The sequence below is a fragment of the Aquarana catesbeiana genome, linkage group LG04 (genome assembly GCF_042186555.1).
Source record: "Aquarana catesbeiana isolate 2022-GZ linkage group LG04, ASM4218655v1, whole genome shotgun sequence".
NCBI classification, from domain to species: domain Eukaryota; kingdom Metazoa; phylum Chordata; class Amphibia; order Anura; family Ranidae; genus Aquarana; species Aquarana catesbeiana.
In genome coordinates, this window is record NC_133327.1 from 186,245,022 (window position 1) to 186,265,758 (window position 20,737).

The 20,737-nt window shown below is 43.2% G+C and overlaps 1 protein-coding gene across 1 annotated transcript in view; it reads right to left on the minus strand.

Annotated features, from left to right (window-relative positions):
• Positions 1-4,082: 4,082 nt before the first annotated feature.
• The window catches only part of CLRN1 (clarin 1), a 44,701-nt gene continuing 28,046 nt past the window's right edge, over positions 4,083-20,737 (minus strand). Inside the window, exons 2-3 of the mRNA XM_073625993.1 lie at positions 11,081-11,260; positions 4,083-7,676 (exon numbers count right to left, since the gene is read on the minus strand). Of these exons, the coding sequence (XP_073482094.1) occupies positions 7,411-7,676; positions 11,081-11,260 (446 nt within the window). The 3' untranslated portion in view covers positions 4,083-7,410. The remainder of the gene's footprint in view (positions 7,677-11,080; positions 11,261-20,737) is intronic.

A 20,737-nucleotide genomic window follows, 5' to 3' on the forward strand; every position in this document is an offset into this window, starting at 1 on the left:
CATTGTACCGTTCACTTCTTTTTTTTTAAAACAAATTTCACACAGATAGAAAGTTCAGTTGGCCACTGCCTGATGTGAGGCAGCAGTATACCTTTTTTGTTGTTGTCAGTCTTGATATATTATGTGTCCACAAGTGTTTGAAACAGACCGGATCCTGCTGCAGGGTCTCTCCTTGCGACTTGCTGGTAGGATAGTAAGATACATTGTTGCAGCCTAATCACTGGGGAAGAAGAGACTGAGGAAACTATTTCTCCTGCCTGGAGCAAACTGATACCGGCATCTCAGTTCCTGGCGATGTCACTGACTGGAGCTAATAAGAATGATTTTTTTAAGTACTGTATATAATATGCCAAACCTTTTTTTAATTTTAGATGTCAAAACAAGGGGTTAGAATCTCTGTCAGGATTTTATTACTGTCTGCATTCCCTCTAGGTAGAATTACCCTGTTTTTGCCCCGGAGACCATTGTGACTGGAAGAGAAAGTGATGGGAAATCCCATATTTTAAAGCTGTCACGAAAACAAGAGGTTGGGGATAAATCTTCCAATGGGAATGTCTAAGAAGGGAATTCCTATCACTTTGTAGTTCTGAGAAAGCGGGGAGTGCAGTGCCTGGCAAACCCTACCCATCAGTGTTTCCACAGAATTTACTGAAAAAACACCCAAACCCAACTGTTTACAGGCCATGCTACAATTTTGTAGCAATGATTTGCAGCAGCTACAGAATTTTTCTCAGGGTATGTCTTCTATGAAAAAACAAAAATTGCAGTAAGGCTCCTTTCACATGGATACCCTCCATTCCATCTCAACAGGGTATCCTAGACCAGTGGTTGTCAACCCTGTCCTCAAGTACCCCCAACAGTCCCTGTTTGCAGGTTTACTTTCATCTTGCACAGGTGCTGTAAATCAGAGTCAACGGCTTGGTATTTTGGACAGCTATTTTGTCCAAGAGAAATTCTCAAAACATGGCCTGTTGGGGGTACTTGAGGACAGGGTTGAGAACCACTGTCCTAGACTGATCTTCAGCTGAGTCGGATCAGGACAGAAACAGATGTCACATACTCCATATTTTATGTCATTTTGTGATGGTGAAATACAGCCCCAAGTAATCCAGTTGGTCAACTAGACATGTGTCCACCTATTTCTGCCCACATATGGTCAGGTCTGAAAACTTCTTGCATTCAGTCTGGTGAACTTGACCGGACCCAAATGTAAATGACGCACATCTCTCTATATACAGCTGCCTATAAGGATACGTTGCAGCCTGTTATGATTAATCTAATCACACATCAATTATGGGCTGACAAAACACCGATGTGTAAAGAACCTAAATGAAATGGCTGTGTTACAGCAATTCCAGCAACTTGTAGTTAACTTGTAGCTCAGCCACTGAGCAATTGACTTGCAGCAATGTTTGAGGCTAGAATGCAGAATTTCCAACTTCTGTAGCTACTCATGTCATTAATGACTATGGCTGATTATTATGGCATACCAGCAATTTGAAGCAATTTCATTTATTGAGAAAACACCAAGTATTTTGGGCCTTATGATATGCATTTAATGCATGTAGTAACTAGACACAGCCAATAGGGCAAGGGCTGTTAATTATAGATTTTAGCAGTAAACATTTTACGTCTTACTCATACGGGTGTTTATGAGTTTTACTTAACCTTACAAATGTAATATAATTTTTAGTTATTCAGCTGCATGACTAGAATCTCATACATCTGATAATTTTATTTGCAATATATTAGCTTTAATAAGACCTGTTACACAAGGTGTTTGCAGTCACATGGTTGAGTGATGAATCTCCCATGACTGCACAAAGCAACAATTCATTTATATTATAGAAAACATTAGCGAATAATCTATTCTCCTACATAGACTTCAATAGAGAGATTATCACTCATTAATTGCCCAGCTATGAAAATCTTTCCTCATTTTATGTATACCGCTGACAGATAAATTTCACAACACTAACCTCTACCCAAAAACTTGTAATAGTGTTACACAGCAACCTTTTTTCTGGAATGTATTCATACCTTATACAGAAGAGCAACCATACAGTGTACAGTAATGATTCTGAATGGGAGCTGCTGTATTTTTAAACTGGGTTTGGCAAGCATTGTAATTGACAGAGTGGAAGTTCAATGGAACTCTGAATAGCATGCAGTGTCATTGTTCTGTACAGTATTCCATAGTACGGCATTTCTAAATGGTTGTTGTACATGATTGCTTCTTGTAAATGACCTTTGTCATATTAAATGCAGCCACGGCAGTGTCAGATGTTGCCCCAGTGAACCATGTCTATGAGTACTAAAGCACAATTCAGTTCCATAACTTTCCACGTATGAATTGTGAACTGTGTTGATACTCCATTTTTCCCTCTGTGGAATAAAAGTCGAATGCCCTATACAATGAATTGTAATAATTATCTCAGTTATTATAGGCTATACTGAAAGAGTTCCCATTGTTATCATGTATAAGTTTGGTGTAGTTTTGTGTTTCTTGTATCGTCTTAGATAGCAACAGTCCTGGTGGAATGAGCTTGTCTTATCAAGCTGGCATTAGTGGTGGAAATCAGTTGTCTGATCCACCTAGCATTGGATGAGTAAGAAGCAGGATCCCCTTCAGGTTGGACAATAAGGGACTCAGTAGCCATATCTTCACTGAGGTGGAAAGAAAATACCACCTTAGGTAAAAAGAAGGTTTTGGCTTCAAAACCACCTTGCCCCTACAAAACAAGAAAAGGCTCTAGCTCTGGCTGTAGCTCTTCAGACTGTGCCACCTGAGATGCTGGACAACTCCCAGTCTGATCCTTTAGACAATCGTGCCTTGTACCTTGTTTCTGATGAACCTGGAACTCTTTGCTTCTCCCATGAACTTTCTGATTTAAGCCATGTCTCTACACAGCCTCCACAGCAGCGTCATTTCCACTTTTATTTAATTCATTTCTTATTTACCCTATCCACGTATAGTAAGTTGAGTGGAGGCAGCAGTACTTCATGTTTTTGTTTTTCCATAGCGCAGATCCATTTTCTACAATATCTCTACACAGCCTGTTTGCCAGATTATTGTGCTCTTCCCCTCCATTATCTTGCTCCTTTCACTCCTGCTGCCATCGGTATCTTCACTACGCTCGTTACTGACCTGTGGCTTGTTTCTTGACAACACTTCCACTTGATCCCAACCTGAAACCATTTGTTATCAACCTTTGGCTTGCTTCTCGACTATGCTTCTGCTTAATCCCAACCTGAAACCACTTGTTACCAACTTTTGGCTTCTTTCCTACTTGCTATATCTGCTACTAAACACAGGTTTGCTCACCTCCTGGTGGGGCGAACCTGAGGGCCGCAACCTAGTACTAAGTAACATGCAGCAAAACCCACCTCCCACCATCAGGAGCTCTGGTAAATACTGGTTAGTGTTAGACCCCGTGCCTTGGGTAAGCCTGCATCATTGGCCAGCGTGACCTGCTTGTGTACATTTCCTGCTAGTCGTGGGAACCTCTCTACTGCTAAAGGTTACTGGTCTCCAAGCAGGACTCTGACCATGAAATAGACGATCCAATGATTAGATCTGCTTGTGCCACAACATGGGGATGTTGGATTTAAGAGGTCTGCAAATAAATTAGGCAAAGGAAACCATTTTGAAAGTGGCTACCAGTGGGCCAAAAGCCCTCACACAGAAGTAAACTGAGAGATGCTGTTTGAATTTGAGAGTCCGCATGTGAGACCTTAGGGAGGCAGCTTGTTTCCTGAGGAAGGAAAATCCTGGCTTGGGTTGTGCCTAAGATTAGATCCAGAAGGCAGGAAGGCAGAGGAGAAATCACCGCTCCAGGTGAGCCGAGGAGATCCCACAGCAGGTAACCCCACAGGTGCTGGCCTGGCTCGCCACCACAACAAACAACGAAACTTTGCAAAGGCAGCTGCACACCGCAGCAGGATACCAATAAAACTTATTTTTTTGTAATGCAGACAGATGCAGTCACAGGAATGAATGGAAGGTTAACATGTTTCACACATCTTGTGTTAGTCATATCCAAAATCAGGTTCCATTCATTTCTGTGACTGCATCTGTCTGCATTACAATAAAGAAGTTTTATTGGTATCCCATTGTGATGTGCGGCTGCCTTTTCTAAGATTAGATCCAGGTACTTTATACAGTGTGAGGGCTGAAGGGCAGACTTTAAAAAGTTAATTATCCAGCCAAAAGTTTGAAGAAACAGATTATTGTTCTATAGATGTTGGCAGACAAGGCTGTGGCTGGGGAGTCCTCCAGCAAGAGGTCTTCCAAGTAACCTGTGACATGAGTGCTCTGGATCCATAGGAAAGCCAGAAGCAGGGCAAGCCCTTTTGTAAACATTTGAGGTGCAGAGGAGAGCCCAAATGATAGTGCTACAAATTGAAAGTGTTGGTCTTCCACAGCAAAACACAAAAAACATTGATATGAGGGGAAGATGGAGATGTTTAGATAGGCATCTTGTATGTCTGTTGATGTCATAAATTCCCCTTGTCTGAGAGAACCAATGATAGATCCTGTTTGGTATATCCGGAACTTTGGTGTATGAACAGACCTTAAAACTGTTCTCCTGAACGTACTGATACAACCACTCCTTGTGCTTGAAGATGGTGCTGTGATCAATAAACCTTTAAAAGCTTTCTTCTGACCTGACAGATTGGAAGGCAAAAAATGAAGAAGGAACAGAAATAGAAACTCTATTTTCTACCCCTCTGAAATGACAGATTAGACCCAGAGGCCTGAAGTGTTAATCCCTGATTTTGAGGTCGATGCTTGGGGAGGGCAAAAAGACCCCTTCCACTGTGTAGAAGTAGTAGTAGTAGTAGAAGACTTGTGCTTTTTCTTGGGTAGGGGCAACATTCCCCCAGTGACTTCCTTGGTGAATTTATCAAGGGAATCCCCAAACAGGTGTTTATCATGAAAAGGCATATGTAGAAATTGCTTCTTTTAAGCATGTTCAGAAGACCAAGCTTTTAGCCATAAAATCCTGTGCATATGCAGAGATAAGAAACATTCCAGAGACTTAGACTTGGTGAATTACATTCTCTAGAGCATCAACACAAAACAATAATTCCCTGTACACACGGTCGGATTTTCCAACGGAAAATGTGTGATAGGACCTTGTTGTCGGAAATTCCGACCGTGTGTGGGCTCCATCACACATTTTCCATCAGAATTTCCGACACACAAAGTTTGCCGTTGTCGGAAATTCCGATCGTGTGTACACAAATCCGACACACAAAGTGCCACGCATGCTCAGAATAAATTAAGAGACGAAAGCTATTGGCTACTGTCCCGTTTATAGTCCCGGCGTACGTGTTTTACATCACCGTGTTTAGAACGATCGGATTTTCCGACAACTTTGTGTGACCGTGTGTATGCAAGACTAGTTTGAGCCAACATCCGTCAGAAAAAATCCATGGATTTTGTTGTCGGAATGTCCGATCAATGTCCGACCGTGTGTACAGGGCATAAGGCTGAGTGCATCAGTAACGCTTTTTCTAAGAGAGCAGGGTCATCGAAGACAGGTTCCTGTTCATTGGTCTTGTCCAGTTAGCAATAGCCTGGCAAATAGACATGGCAGCAATTGCTAACTGCAGGGCTGGACCTGCAAGGGCAAAGTAAGCCTTCCAAATGCCTATCAACTGAATCCATAAAAGGGGAAATATCCTCAAAAGAGGAAACACCTATAAGGTGTTTATTGAGAATTGAAATAGCAGAAAACACTACAGAAATAGCCAATTTCTTCCTATAATCCCATTCATTTGGAAAAACTTAGCAAAAGTTTAGGATAAGTGAATAATCTCTCCGAATTGGTCCAGTCCTTATATAGTGCACAATTAAACTGTGCGTGTATGGAATCTTTTTTTACTTAGCCAGCCTCTTAGTGCCAATAGGGGCTTGTTTTGGATGTGGAGAGTCGGGTGCTGCTAGGCAACAACTAGCGTGCACCATGTCAGTTAGTGTATACACAGTAGAAAGCATTTGCTCTAAAGCAAAGCTGTAACTTGTGGTACATTTCATGCAGGGGAAGGAAAATCCTCTTCAGTCTCTGCTACAAATTCAGGGTCATCAGGCTCGGGTTCAGGCTCTGAATAGAGGATGTCTACAAAATGCTATGCACTGTGGTTTATCTTATTAAAAGCCAGGAACCAGTTTAAATATACAGGGAAACCTTGTCTTATCTTATGCACGATGCGGGGCCTATTAGGGGTCCAGGACTCACCCATCATGTTGGGCATACCCACAAAGGATTCTTCAAGGTCTGGGAACCAAAGAAATAAACTAAGAACCTGGACCTGTATAACACCCTGTGGTTAACTTCCCATGTTTGTGCCAAAGTGAGCCCCTAACGCATTATTCAGTGCCCAAAGCAAACATTACAGGTTAGCCCCACACAGTGATGTCTGGGCATAGACCCCAAGGTAACACTGTGGGGCACAGATTCAGAAACTGCTAGATGGCCCAGGTCAATAAGCAGGGTTTAAAAAGAAAAATGCTTCTACAGAGGAGGACGGGTTCATCAGCTAAGGACACTAGCATAAAACTGGAGTCTCACAGAGTGGGTGGGAGGTGACCATAGTACGTTTACACTGGTGGCTGTATTTGAACATTTACAACTTGTAGCCAGGCAGTTTGAACTGGGTGAAGGCATGGCTGCTTTCAAGCTTAGTTTCCCCTTTATGAGTTTCTGCAGTGTTAAACTTTTGTTGTGTACCAAAGGTAAGAAATACCTTTGCAGTGAGCTGAAACTGATCAGGTGGATCTATGTGTGACTAATAGGAAGAAAAGACTATACAATCGCCCTTCAGACATGGGGCTTTTCACAGCAGCTACATGCCCTTGGCCTTGATGTCCAATAAAGTGCTACCATTCTATTTCTCTTCACCTGCTGCATCTATAAATTATAATGTTATGGTGTGATCCTAGAGTGATCAAAGATAGGAAGGTGCCAGATGGCAAATTCCAATAACATTTCAGCTCTGCAAATCACAAGAGCTACCATCATAGATAACATTATATGACTGTAAGTAAGTAGTTTCTGGATAGTGAAGGTGACTGAAGAACTTCTCAGCCCTTTTTAGTCTACACATGTTGATAAACGAGTCACTTATGACATTATTCAAAGAAGTACAATAATCAAGAGTAACCAATCTGATTACAGATTACTAGAGCATTTAAAGTTGAATTGTGATTGGTTGCCATAATCTACTGAATAGAAGTATTGCCCTATGTTTAATTTCATATTTCAAGATTTAGCACAGTGTTTTTAATTTTCAGATTATTTTTATATTACAATCCTGAATACTGGTGTGTCAAGGTCAGATAAACAAATTTAATTTAGGATGTCATATGACAAATATTCAGAGCCACTGCTATAGAAGATGACATCAGTACATGAAGTCAATTGCTCCTGGACCAGAATCCATCTCTTTTGATTTTGAGAATGGGAAATCATAACCTGCTAATCGAATGAGAAACATATTTACAAAATTTATGAGTGTGCAGACCAGGACAATCCAAAATGACTTTCCAAAATATTCAGTCTGAGTTTTAAATAGAAAGCCTCCTTCTTTGTAATTTGCTATCTTCTCTGACAGATTGTGCATTTTGACTTCTGAAGAGAAGAGAATTAGTACAAGACAGCCACAGGAACCTACAGAGAAAAAAGATATATACATATAAGCACCACGATTGATATTATACAGTGAGCTAACTTTGGCATGTTAATTACCGTATTTATCGACATATAACACGCACAGGCGTATAACACGCACATTCATTTTAAGAGGGAAGTTTCAGGAAAAAAAATTAAATTTTAAATAAGGATCTTTGAAGCAAAATAAGGGTCAGTGCCCATCTGCAGCCTCACCAGTGCCATCAATGCAGCCTCATCAGTCCACATCAATGCAGCCTCACCATTGCCATTAATGCAGCCTGATCGATGCCCATCTGCAGCCCAGAGGGGACAGGGAGGGGGCGGGAGGAGCGCCGACAGATTACATACAGTGAGAATCTCCTATGATAGACAGAACAGTGATCCAATGGAGGCCCAGGAGATGGGAGTTCCTATTACAGAGGCCGCCAAGTAAACAGGAGATTCTCACTTTATGTAATCTGATGGTGCCCGTCCTGCCCCCCCTCCCTGTCCCGTCTGAGGCAGCTAAAACTGAAGTATTGGCGTATAACACGCACGCACTATTTGCACCCAATTTTCATGGTGAAAAAGTGAGTGTTATACGCCAATAAATACAGTACTTGCAAGTTTTGTTCATCTATGTATACTCTTGGGTTTTTGTAATGCCATGTCAATTTCTACTCAGTTTCTTCTTTCTCTTTAGTTTTATTAGAAACAATAAGAAAAATGGACAGTTACATAGCGTTTACTCAGTTTCTTCCAGGGCATGATGAGCTGAGCAAAGTCAGTACCACTGATAGGGTCTCTAAAGCTCTCAAGAAGCTTGGCTGGAATATGGATAGCCATCTGGCTTCAGTTCTGGATTGCTGTGATCTGAACTCTATGGGTAGTCTTTCTGGAATGCATTCTTTATAAAACCCTTCTGGAGAATACACTAGATATTTTTTTCCTCTGACAAGGTCCCAACTGGCTCCTCTGTGTTACAGCTCCATTTGTTCCTTTGGGTAAGCTGTATTCATGGTCTCTTGCCATCCATTCAAGTATAGGAATGCCATAGGAATTACCCATAGGAATGAATGGATCTGTGGCACAAGTGCACAGTATGAAGAAGAGGCAGATAGAACCTTGTTGGAGGAAAGATCACTGAGAGGAGGAAAAGAAAGTATTATCCCAGTTTTACTGCAACTAGTAAGTTAGGGGGATTGATTACAGGGCAACTTAAATAAAGGTGGAGTTGCCCTTTGTTGTAAACCGGTTACAGTCCTGGGCAATTCAAAATGAGCATGTGATGACAAAATGGAAAAACAGAGGTTACATTTAATGAAAAACACATAATAAAATGATCAGTTGATCCAGAGATATAGACAGATGAACTGATATGCAGATCTCAACTCCCAAGCCTCCTGATCATTCAGCGAGGTAGCCCATCACATTCAGGGAGCATTAAAACTCAAACTTAACCTGTCAAAAACCAAGGTCATAACATTTCCTCCGCAAACGTACCGCTTCCCCTGACTTCTCTGTCAAGAGCAATGGCACAACCATCAACCCACCCCGCATGCCAGGGTGCTAAGTGTTATCCTGGACTCTGAACTCTCCTGTCGGCCCCACATCCAATCACTTTACAAAGCTTGCCACCTCAACCTCCGCAGTATCTCCAAAATATGTCCCTTCCTAACCAATGAAATCACAAAGTTCCTGATTCACTCCCTCGACTACTGCAACTCCCTCCTCATTGGCTTAACTTTAAATACCCCTCTCTGCCAATTCTTCCAATGGCTGCACTCACCCAACGAATTAAAGTCAAAAATACTAACAAGCCACCCACAACTCTGCCCCCTGCTACATCACTAGCCTAGTCTCAAAATACCAACCAAATCGTCCTCTTCGTTCCTCCCAAGACCTCCTGCTCTCTAGCTCCCTCAACACCTCCTCCCATACTTGCCTCCAGGACTTGTCCCGAGCCTTTCCCATCCTTTGGAATTCCCTACCGCAATCTGTCCAACTCTATCCACTTTTAGGCGATCACTGAAAACTTTTTTTCTATTCAGAGAAGCCTATCCTGCCTCCACCTAACAACTGTACTTTAATTTTCTTTCTCGGCTCATCCCCCACAGTTATTACCTTTTCTATCACTTGACCCTCTCTTCTAGATTGTGAGTTCTAACAAGCAGGGCCCTCTGATTCCTCCCGTATTAAATTGTATTGTAAAAGTACCGTTTGCTCTATTATTGTAAAGTGCTGTGCAAACTTTTGGCACTATATAAATCCTATATAATATAATAATAATAAATAATAATAATTAAAAGGCTCAAAAGGCCATTGGAGCAGAGCCAAGCTTCACTTTTCATCATATAATCGGGTTTCCTTGCTTTTCGACAGGTTTTTTAAATATAGCTTTAATTACTACAATCCTAGTCTTAAATTCAGTTTTTGTACATTCTGCTCACCCATTACTCTTCATATGCTTATGTAGACAAATGAGTTACTATGCAGATCCCAACTCCCAAGCATCCAGATTATTCATTGAGGAAGCCTATCACATTAAGGCTAGGTTCACATCTATGCAGGTTGTGGTTGATGCAGTTTTCAGGTCCGCTTTGTGGTGCATTTTGGGGGGGGTGCTCGCTTGTCCCCTTCCTTTTCTGACCTGCTGGGCTACATGCTCGGATAAGGATCTGTTATGGCCCCACTCCATTTTTTTTTTACATTTTGCCGTGGGGGTGCCCTCCAAATCCATACCGGACTCTAAGGGCCTGGTATGGATATGTAAGGGACCCCACGATGTTTTTTTCCCGATTTTTTTTTTTTTTTTTTTTTTTTTTTGCCGGCAATTCTTTTTTACAGTCAGCTGTCAGCGGGAAATCCCACTGACAGGTGATGACTCATCAGTTGCTAAGGAAGCTGTGGCCCACGTCTTAGCAACCAGCTATGCAAAGTGTGTCAAAGAGAAAAATAAACCGCAAAACGCATCAAAAAAGTATAAAAACTCAAAACTTGCGTTTTTGGTGTGGCTCCATTGAAGTCCATTACACTCAAAACACAAACTGTTGCAGGGAAAAAAGCCCCTGACCCTTTCCAAAAAATGCAGTCCCGCAAAACACACAGATGTGAACTACATCCATAGGAAACCATGTTAAACGGACTGTAGTGCGTTTCTGCAAAACGCACCAAAAAATGCATAGGTGCGAACATAGGGTAAAGGAGCCTTAAAAGGCTAGATGGGCAGAAGGAGCAGAGCACAAGCATTACTTTTTATCATTTGCTCAGGTTTTCCTGCTTTTTGGCAGAATTTAAAAAAAAAATGTTTTTACTACATAGTATTAAATTCATATTTTGCACACTCTGCTTATCCACTACTTGTCAAGCATGCTTATCTCTAACTATTCAAATGAGCATAATACTAACAGTCAAGTACTTACATGAAATAAAGCACCACAGGTATAATCCCACTGGACCATGTAGCGTTTCAAATGGATTACCAAATGCATTGAACATAAAGAACCCAGTTTCCACCAGTGCAAACGCGATGAGGGTTGTCGTAAATATAATCACACTGACATGCATGCTGGCTGGAATCACGTTCAGCAAATCTGGAAAGACTATTAGAAAAAAAATATTACATTTTACTAGATAACTTTTTCTGGAACTATACTCCTAATACAGTTCGACTGAGGGGCAGTGTGGGGGATACATTTGCAAAAAGGTGAACCTTAGATTTGCAAATGCAAAGCAACACTTCGTTTTCAGGGACACAGCATTTTTTACTAATCTAAAATGCAGCCGATTTCATTTTTTTACAAAAAAAGTTAATTAACAATTTTCATGTTATATAAAGATAAGAACACAAACCATTCGAGTACAAAAATGTACATAGTGAATAATTAATGTAATAAAGGCATTAGTACAGGAGGATACACTAATGGCAGAGTCACATTTATCTGAAGGACACAAAGGGGTTGATTTACTAAAGGCAAATCCACTCTGCACTACAAGTGCACTGCAAGTGCACTTGAAAGTGCACTGAAAGCACACTTGTGCCCTGTACACACGGTCGGACTTTGTTCGGACATTCCGACAACAAAATCCTAGGATTTTTTCTGACGGATGTTGGCTCAAACTTGTCTTGCATACACACGGTCACACAAAGTTGTCGGAAAATCCGATCATTCTGAACGCGGTGACGTAAAACACGTACGCCGGGACTATAAACGGGGCAGTGGCCAATAGCTTTCATCTCTTTATTTATTCTGAGCATGCGTGGCACTTTGTCCGTCGGATATGTGTACACACGATCGGAATTTCCAACAACGGATTTTGTTGTCGGAAAATTTTATAGCCTGCTCTCAAACTTTGTGTGTCGTAAAATCCGATGGAAAATGTGTGATGGAGCCCACACACGGTCGGAATTTCCGAAAACAAGGTCCTATCACACATTTTCCATCGGAAAATCCGACCGTGTGTACGGGGCATTGGAAGTGCAGTCGCTGTAGATCTGAGGGGAAGCTCTGAAATGAGGGGAAGCTCTGCTGATTTTATCATCCAATCATGTGCATGCAGAAATGCTGTTTTTTATTTTCCTTGCATGTCCCACTCAGATCTACAGCGACTGCACTTCCAAGTGCACTTGTAGTGCAAAGTGGTTTTACCTTTAGTAAATAACCCCCAAAGTACTGTTTACCAAGATCAAAAAGCATCAGCAGAGTTTAGATCAAAAAAGGGAGAAGTTAATGTATAGATTAAGTAAGAATGAAAATCTGCGTTCAGAGCTCAACCAACGGTTGAAAAAAAGCCAATTATGGCAATGTAGTATTGGTAGAGCCATCGGAAAACGGACACAAAAAAGAATGTCCAGATTTAATTTTGTTGAAGTGAAAAAGAAAGAGGAAATTAGGAAAAAGTTAGGAGAAAAAAAAAAAGAAGCATAGAATACAGATGACAATAAGAAAAGATAGAAGCGAATAGTCGAATCTTGGCGGAGTAGCATACACCGCCCAAGGTTGCCAGACTCCTAAGAACTTATCATGAGAATATGTTAATATAGCCATCAGTTTTTCATTAACCATTGTATCGATACAGATTTCCAGGCCCTAGTGATAATTAATTTAGTTGCAGTAAATATATGTGTGCCAAGCAGTGGCCCATTGTTTTTGTTGTGCCAAGTGATGTGTATTGATCAGTAAAAAAAAAAAAAATACTGCTGGTCAGTATTTTGGTACCCATACACACAAATACACACCAATACACTCAACATAAATGCCTGAAATTATGTCCAGAAATGCTGATGTACAAACATCAGTACTGTGTGCATTTACCCTGAAGTGTATTTATTTTCAAAATGTAAAATCATATATTCATTTCTACATTGCATTCAATTTATTTCTAGTCTACTCTTTTGAATTAATCTGAACAATCTTGAAGTTAGTAAACTTTCTTAGTGAAGATCCCCACACATTTACTTCCTTGAATTCAATGACGCATATTCACTATGCCCTGTGAGCGGCCGCTGCTGTATCACACATCTTACAGAGCCTGCCTTCTGAACTACAGAGGTACTGAGATACTGAGAGGAGGAGTTTCAGTACAGGAATTACTGCTTGTAGGCAGCAAGGTATCATGCAATATGTAGTCCTTAGAAATAAAAAAATTAAACAGCAGAGGAGAAGGTGCAAAGCATACAGGGAATCCAGGAGGCTGTGGAAAGAGATTGCCAGGAGACAGGCAGAATTCACAATATTAAAGGAGAATTTTCAAGTAAGCTTACAGTGAATTGTCAGAATTAACTATTGTTTGCATTGTTATTGCAATGCTGAGGTTATACAATGAAAGTATATATTATAACCATAGATTTCCTTTAATGGCAGACCTACCAGCTGGTTATACTTACTTTCCCTTTCTGCTGCCACTCCCTCCAGCTATGAAGACCAAAGGATATGGGAAGCATGTAACTCCCCTTCCTGCCATGTGACTGTGATCATGCTAGGTCATTGCTCTGGCACGTAGAATGTTAAAGTGAGTGTAAAACAATATATATATATATATATATATATATGTTTTGTTTTAATAACAAACATGTTATACTTACCTGCTCTGTGCAATGATTTTGCTTGAAGCAGCCCCAATCCTCCTCTTCTTGGGTCCCCCGCTGGCGCTCCTGGCTCCTCCCCCCTGCCAAGTGCCCACCTTAGCAAGCCGCTTGCTATGGGGGCACTTGTGCGGGCTCGCTCGTGTGTACGCGGCATTAGTGACACTGAAAGTGCGCTGAGAAAGGTAGGAGGAGAACCAGGTTAAAGCAGAATCACAGAGGCCAAGGGAGTGTAGTTTGCAGAGGAGGAGCAGGTGGTCAACTGTTTCGAAGGCAGCAGAGAGGTCTAAGAGTATGAGTATGGAGTAATGGCCATTGGTTTTAGCAGTTAGTAGGTCATTGGTGAATTTTAGTAGGGCAGTTTCAGTGGAATGTTGTGGACGGAAGCCGGACTGTAGGGGGGTCGAGAAGGTTGTTGTCCATGAGGTAGCAACTCATTCGGTCATGGACAAGGCGTTCGATGAGCTTGGGGGCAAATGGGAGCAGGGAGATGGGTCTTAAGTTATTCAAACAAGTGGGGTCTAATGAGGGTTTTTTTAAGTATGGGGGTAACCAGTGCATGTTTGAGCGGGGAAGGAAAGGTGCCGGAGGAGAGGGAGAGGTTGAAGATATGGGTTAGAGAGTTTAGGATAGAGTGGGAAGGTGGTCGCAGTAATTGTGAGGGGATAGGGTCCAGGGGACAGGTGGTGAGGTGGGCCAGAGTAGCTGACCTGCACATGTTCAGTTGTGTCTTTTATGCTGGAGAGATTAATTACTTGTTAATCAGAGCTAGCCAGGTCACATGATATTGGCATCACACATGTGGGCGTGTATACAGGCTGCAGAGGAAATCTCCACCTTCCTGAACTCTCAGCAATGGAGAAACTGTGCAGTTTATCACTGACCGTGGTATACAGATCAGCCAAAAAGGTATATAGTGGCAGTATTTTAATGTAAAAAGAAGATTTATAAGCTGTGGGCACTGGGGGGAGGGGGGGCAGATAAACTATTTTCCTATTACTGGGTTTAGTAACACTTTAACTCTCTTCCCTCTAGCTAAATGGAGCAGTGAAGGAGCAAAGGAAATGTATGACTAAAGCTGTTGCTAGTGCTGCAATTAAAGTGAGACAGCAAAGCATGGGTTCACCTTAAAGCGGTTGTATACCCGCAAAATTTTTTTTTTTTTTTTTTAACCCTGTAAAGCAAAAGGCATAATGAGCTAGTATGCACCGCATACTAGCTCATTATGAAATACTTACCTTAGAACGAGGCGTCAGTATCTTACCTGGTCCACGCCGAGGGAGCTGTCATGTTGCCTCGGCGTGTCTTCCGGGTATCGCGGTTCCAGCGCTGTGAGTGGCTGGAGCCGCGATGTCATCACTCCCGCGCATGCGCGCAGGAGATTTCTTACTCGGCAAGGTCCGGCAGCTGCCGGGCTTCAGCCGAGAATCCCCTGTGCGCATGCGCCGCTGCAGTCAGCGGCGCATAGCAAGGGGAATATCTCCTAAACCATAAAGGTTTAGGAGATATTTTTTTTACCTACAGGTAAGCCTTATTATAGGCTTACCTGTAGGTAAAAGTAAAAAAAAAAGACTATACAACCGCTTTAATATAATCTTTCAAGTAGACACAAAGACAATGTGCATCATCATGGCATGTGCTAAAACACATTAGCACTCAAGCATGTAAGAAAATAAATGCAAAAAAAATGCAGTCATTCACTAATGCGTATGCCTAGATGTGAGCTGGCTCCTAGTATTCCTAAACAGAATCTGTCAGGATAGAAATACTGTATGCAAACGGCTTTTGATGGATTGTTTTTACATATGCTTACTCTAAAGTTGTCATGTTTATTCCTGCCTCACTGCTGAATAAGTTACAGACCTGACACAAGGATGTCATATTGGGTACTGGCACCTGAAATACTTGTTCCTGGTCAGTAGTGACATCACCCATAAGCTCCCATGGCCCAGCCATTGTAAGATCTCCATTCTCTCCCCTGCTGCAGCCGCGCACTGACTAAGGGGAGTCAGAGCTGCAGGATCACAGTAATGAATAGGAGTGGATTAAAAATAGGTAAGCACACAAATATTTTTTTACCAGGTAGGCAAGATAGGTAGGGGAAGGGGGAGGGGAGTGGGAATTTAAGAATAGGTATAGTTAGGCTATTATTCCACTTTAATACTTACCTGTCATGCTGCCTGTGCCACTGGCCTTCACTCTTTACAAGTGCTGAAGAATTTTCTACAGCCGAGACACCTTTGGGTGTGTCTGTTGCCTGGTTCCATCCGCTGGACCCTACATCACTACTACACCCTTTAGCAATGGAGGGGCCTTCTGAAGAAGCAACAGCACAGAGCGGGTGTAGCGCTACACCCGCAGGAGCCGCTGGTGAATATGGGATCCCCCACCATGCACAGCCAGGCACACAGAATTTTCCACAGCACTCTGGATTCAAACACTCCTTTCAGCTTTGTTTTTTGTATTTTAGTAGGGGTATTGAACTTGGAGGGGGTAAAGGGTATTATGGGATGCCCGCTTGACTTTAGCAGAACTTTTCCAGGGACAACTTTGTCTGTACAGACTATCTACACACTCCTCAGCTCCTCCAGCACACAACTTGCTTGAAGCACTACAATTGCCAGGACCAGCTGGCACACTGTTAGGTGATCTCACAATAGGGCTCAGTCAGATTGGTAGCAAATGCCCTTTACAGACAGGGACCATGGTCCCCTTGTGTGTGTAGCAAAGTCCTAGTGCCCAGTGGCTACTGATCCCAGCACCACCTCTTCAGGCACTGCTAGACCACCTGGCTGCAGCTGCCTCTTCCTCTAGCCCTCTTGGCTAAGCTTCAACAGTCCTCCCAGACTGACTCTGCATCCATCTCAGACTGCTCTCACCCAGTCCTCTCAGGCTGCCTCTCAGTCTACCCCCACTATAACACTCACTAGCCCATCTGGCTGTCTTCTCCCTGGAGATCACCTGGACATACTCTCTGGCTCTTGCTGTCCTCACACCTGCTCTCGTGCCACTGAACAGGATTCCTCCTGCACCTGAGCTACCAGAGCCAAGGTCCCCCCCCTCCCCGACTAAGAGGCTGCCCTCAAGGGTCTCCAACAGCCTCCTAGCACTCCATCTCCAACTTCCACCCGAACTCTTCTGCCCAGCTTGGCTGACCCTGAGTATATGAGGGGGCCTGTCCCCTGCCAACCCATCTGTTGGGGATTAGTCAGAGCCCTTACTAATACTCCAGGCAACTCCTCCTAACCTCTCTCCCATTCTCCTGGAAGTTTTCAGCAAGTTCCAGAAGTAGGAGGCGGTACCAGAGGTGCTGCCTGATGAGTCATACCTGCCCTCCCTGCTCAACACTCCAGTGAGCACTGGAGGGGCAGAGCAGAAAGCCAGTGACTGACAGTCACCAGTTCTCTACAGCCTGAAGACCAAGAACTGGTGATCATCAGTGGTGTTTGATTGCTCAGTTCTCAGTCTTAGAGCTGGTGGGGGACAGATGCAACATTGGACCGATGTTACATCCCCCTAGGTGATTATAATTTTTTTTTAATTTGTGAAACCTATACTTCTCTTTTAACAGAGGTTGGCTGAATTTTCACTTTAAAGTAAACCCACAAATATTTAAATAGTTTTCTCGTAGCTTCATATTGTATCAATGTGTTAGTAATACCTAGTACAATAGGGAGAGGTATGAAAAGGCTTAATAGTTGGCTGCTCTTACTCAGAGCAAGTTGTAAATTCAATCCCTTTTATGTAAGTGGCCTGACGTGACATTTTATTGGCAAAGCAAGCAGCACAGACATCATTAAAATTTTACATGTGATTCAAACAGCTCACTTCCCTGTAATGCTTGAATGAAAATGAAAAAGTGCCACGCAAAATAATGAACACTTGTGCTTTGTGTATAGATGTTGGTGACCTTTGTGAAAATAAGCTGATGACCCAGAAATTGATGGGAATTAGCCGTCGTAGCTGAATCAGATGGGTTTACCCATAACAAGCACATTTACAGGCCAAGCAAATTCCTGTATAATTAAATGTGATATACTGGCCAGCGGAGGAAAACTCTGATCTTTCTCTGTACTGTAAATAATGTATGATATGTAATTTTAATACAAGTGAATGCCTTGACATATTTATCTATATTATTAACCTACTTCGGGGTTTTCCATAGCAGTGCTGGAAAGGGCTTAGTATTGACTGTTTACAATGACTAAAGCTGGTCATACACTGTTAGAATTCTTTCATTTAGCCTGCAGGATTCCTTCATCCACATTAAACAGGGCAAATGGACAAATCCTCCTGCTGGGCTGTTGTATTCTGACCGCTGGCAGCAACTGCCAGAATACCTGTAAATTTTCCACTGGGCGCCTCGACAAACGTTGAATGAATGATCGTCTTTTGTTTAACCACTTCAGCTCTGGAAGGTTTTACCCCCTTAATGACCAGGCCAATTTTTGCGATACGGAACTGCGTTACTTTAACTGACAATTGCATGGGCGTGCGCCGCTGTACTTAAATAAAATGTATTTCCTTTTTTTCCCACAAATAGAGCTTTCTTTTGGTGGCATTTGATCACCTCTGCCGTTTTTATTTTTTGCACTATACACAAAAAAAGACCGAAAATTTGGGAAAAAAAACAATATTTTTTACTTTCTGCTATAAAGCACACCCAATAAAAAAATGTAAAAAATCTAATTTCTTCATCAATTTAGGCCAATATGTATTCTGCTACATATTTTCGGTAAAAAAAAAATCCCAATACATGTATATTGATTGGTTTGCGCAAAAGTTACAGCGTCTACAAACTATGGAATAGATTTATTTATTATTTTTCTTTTTTAACTAGTAATGGTGGCAATCAGCGACTTATAGTGGGACTGCGATATTGCAGCGGACAAATCGATCACCTAACAGGGCTAAACACTCTCTCGCTGTCCAGGTGTCCAGGAAGCCCTTCTCCTCAAACACCAATCAGCCTGCAGCAGGGGCGGACTGACCATTGAGCCACATGGGTACTGCCCGAGGGCCCTGGGCCACTAGGGGGCCCCATCAGGATTGCCAGCCTCAGTAAAACCAGGGACAGTATGTATAAACAGGCCCGGATTTACTCCCTTTGTCGCCCCAAGGCCGGGTCCTTCAATGCCGCCCCCCACACACACACACACACACCACCATTCTCTTCCTTTATCGATGACTGCTACAATAGATCGATTAAAAACATATCTCCACTATATACTCCCCTCTCTATCATCTCTATATACTCCCCCCCTATCATCTCTATATACACCCCTCTATCATCTCTATATACTCCCCTCTATCGTCTCTATATACACCCCTCTATCATCTCTATATACATCCCTCTATCATCTCTATATACACCCATCTATAATCTCTATATACACCCATCTATCATCTCTATATACACCCCCTCTATATACAGGTATACAGGCAGGCTAGGACGGTATACAGGCAGGCCAGGAAAATATACAGGCAGGCTAGGACAATATACAGGCAGGCCAGGACAATATACAGGCAGGCTAGGAGGGTATACAGGCAGGCCAGGACAATATACAGGCAGGCTAGGACGGTATACAGGCAGGCCAGGACAATATGCAGGCTAGGACAGTATAGAGGCAGGCCAGGACAGTATACAGGCAGGCTAGGACGGTATACAGGCAGGCCAGGACGGTATACAGGCAGGCCAGGACAATATACAGGCAGGCTAGGACGGTATACAGGCAGGCTAGGAAGGTATACAGGCAGGCTAGGACGGTATACATGCAGGCCAGGATGATATACAAGCAGGCCAGGATGATATACAAGCAGGCCAGGATGATATACAAGCAGGCCAGGACGGTATACATACAGGCCAGGACAATACAGGCAGGCTAGGACGGTATGCAGGCAGTCTAGGACGATATACAGGCAGGCTAGGACGATATACAGGCAGGCTAGGACGGTATACAGGCAGGCTAGGACGATATACAGGCAGGCTAGGACGGTATACAGACAGGCTAGGACGGTATACAGGCAGGCTAGGATGATATACAGGCAGGCTAGGACGGTATACAGGCAGGCTAGGACGATATACAGGCAGGCTAGGATGATATACAGGCAGGCTAGGACGGTATACAGGCAGGCTAGGACGGTATACAGGCAGGCCAGGACGATATACAGGCAGGCTAGGCTCTAGCCTAGGGGAGAGAGAGAGAGAAGGTGATGATCATGAGGAAGAGAGGGGGGGAGGAAGAAGGTGCATAGCACAAAGGGGTGGGAACAGAGAGGGGTGTTATTCTGCGGGTCTCACTCACCAATTATGCTCTCCCACTCAGGCTGGTCTCCCCCAGGGCTGTGGCAGCTATTGTTTGAAAACAGAACTCCTCTCACAGCACAGTACAGTGCATTGCATGCATGTGGCTGGAGTGTGGGCGGGCACAAATGGGAGGCGGAGTATTGGATTGGACAAGCAGTGCAGTGAGGGAGGGGTTAGGAAGACAGTGGAGACCGAACACAGCCCGACTCCTGCACAAGCTGGCTTTCCACGCTCTCACTGTATCACTGTGACAGGATGCCAGAGGCTGTGGAGCACCGGAGTTAGAGGGGAATAGCTATCCTTGATCTCCACTCCATACAAGTCTTGCTGCCTGGGGGAGAAGACGCTCCTCCCGCAGCTGCCCACAGACTCCGCCCCCTCTCCTTTCTAGTCAGAACAGCTTGTTTATCCTCACCCCCGCCCTGCTCCTACAGAGCTTCGAATGATGTTAGTGCAGGGGGGCGGCCGCAAAAGCCGAGAAGTCGCCGCAGGAGCGGCGCTGCCCCTGCACTACTGCCGCCCTGAGGCCTGGCCTCGGTGGCCTTGTGGGAAATCCAGCCCTATGTATAAATCTGTGTTTTTTACATCTGTCTGTGTATACTGTGTGTACATGTATGTGTATACTGTGTGATTGTATACTGTGTGTGTGTGTATATTGTGTGGCCCCATAATCTCTGATTGCCTGGG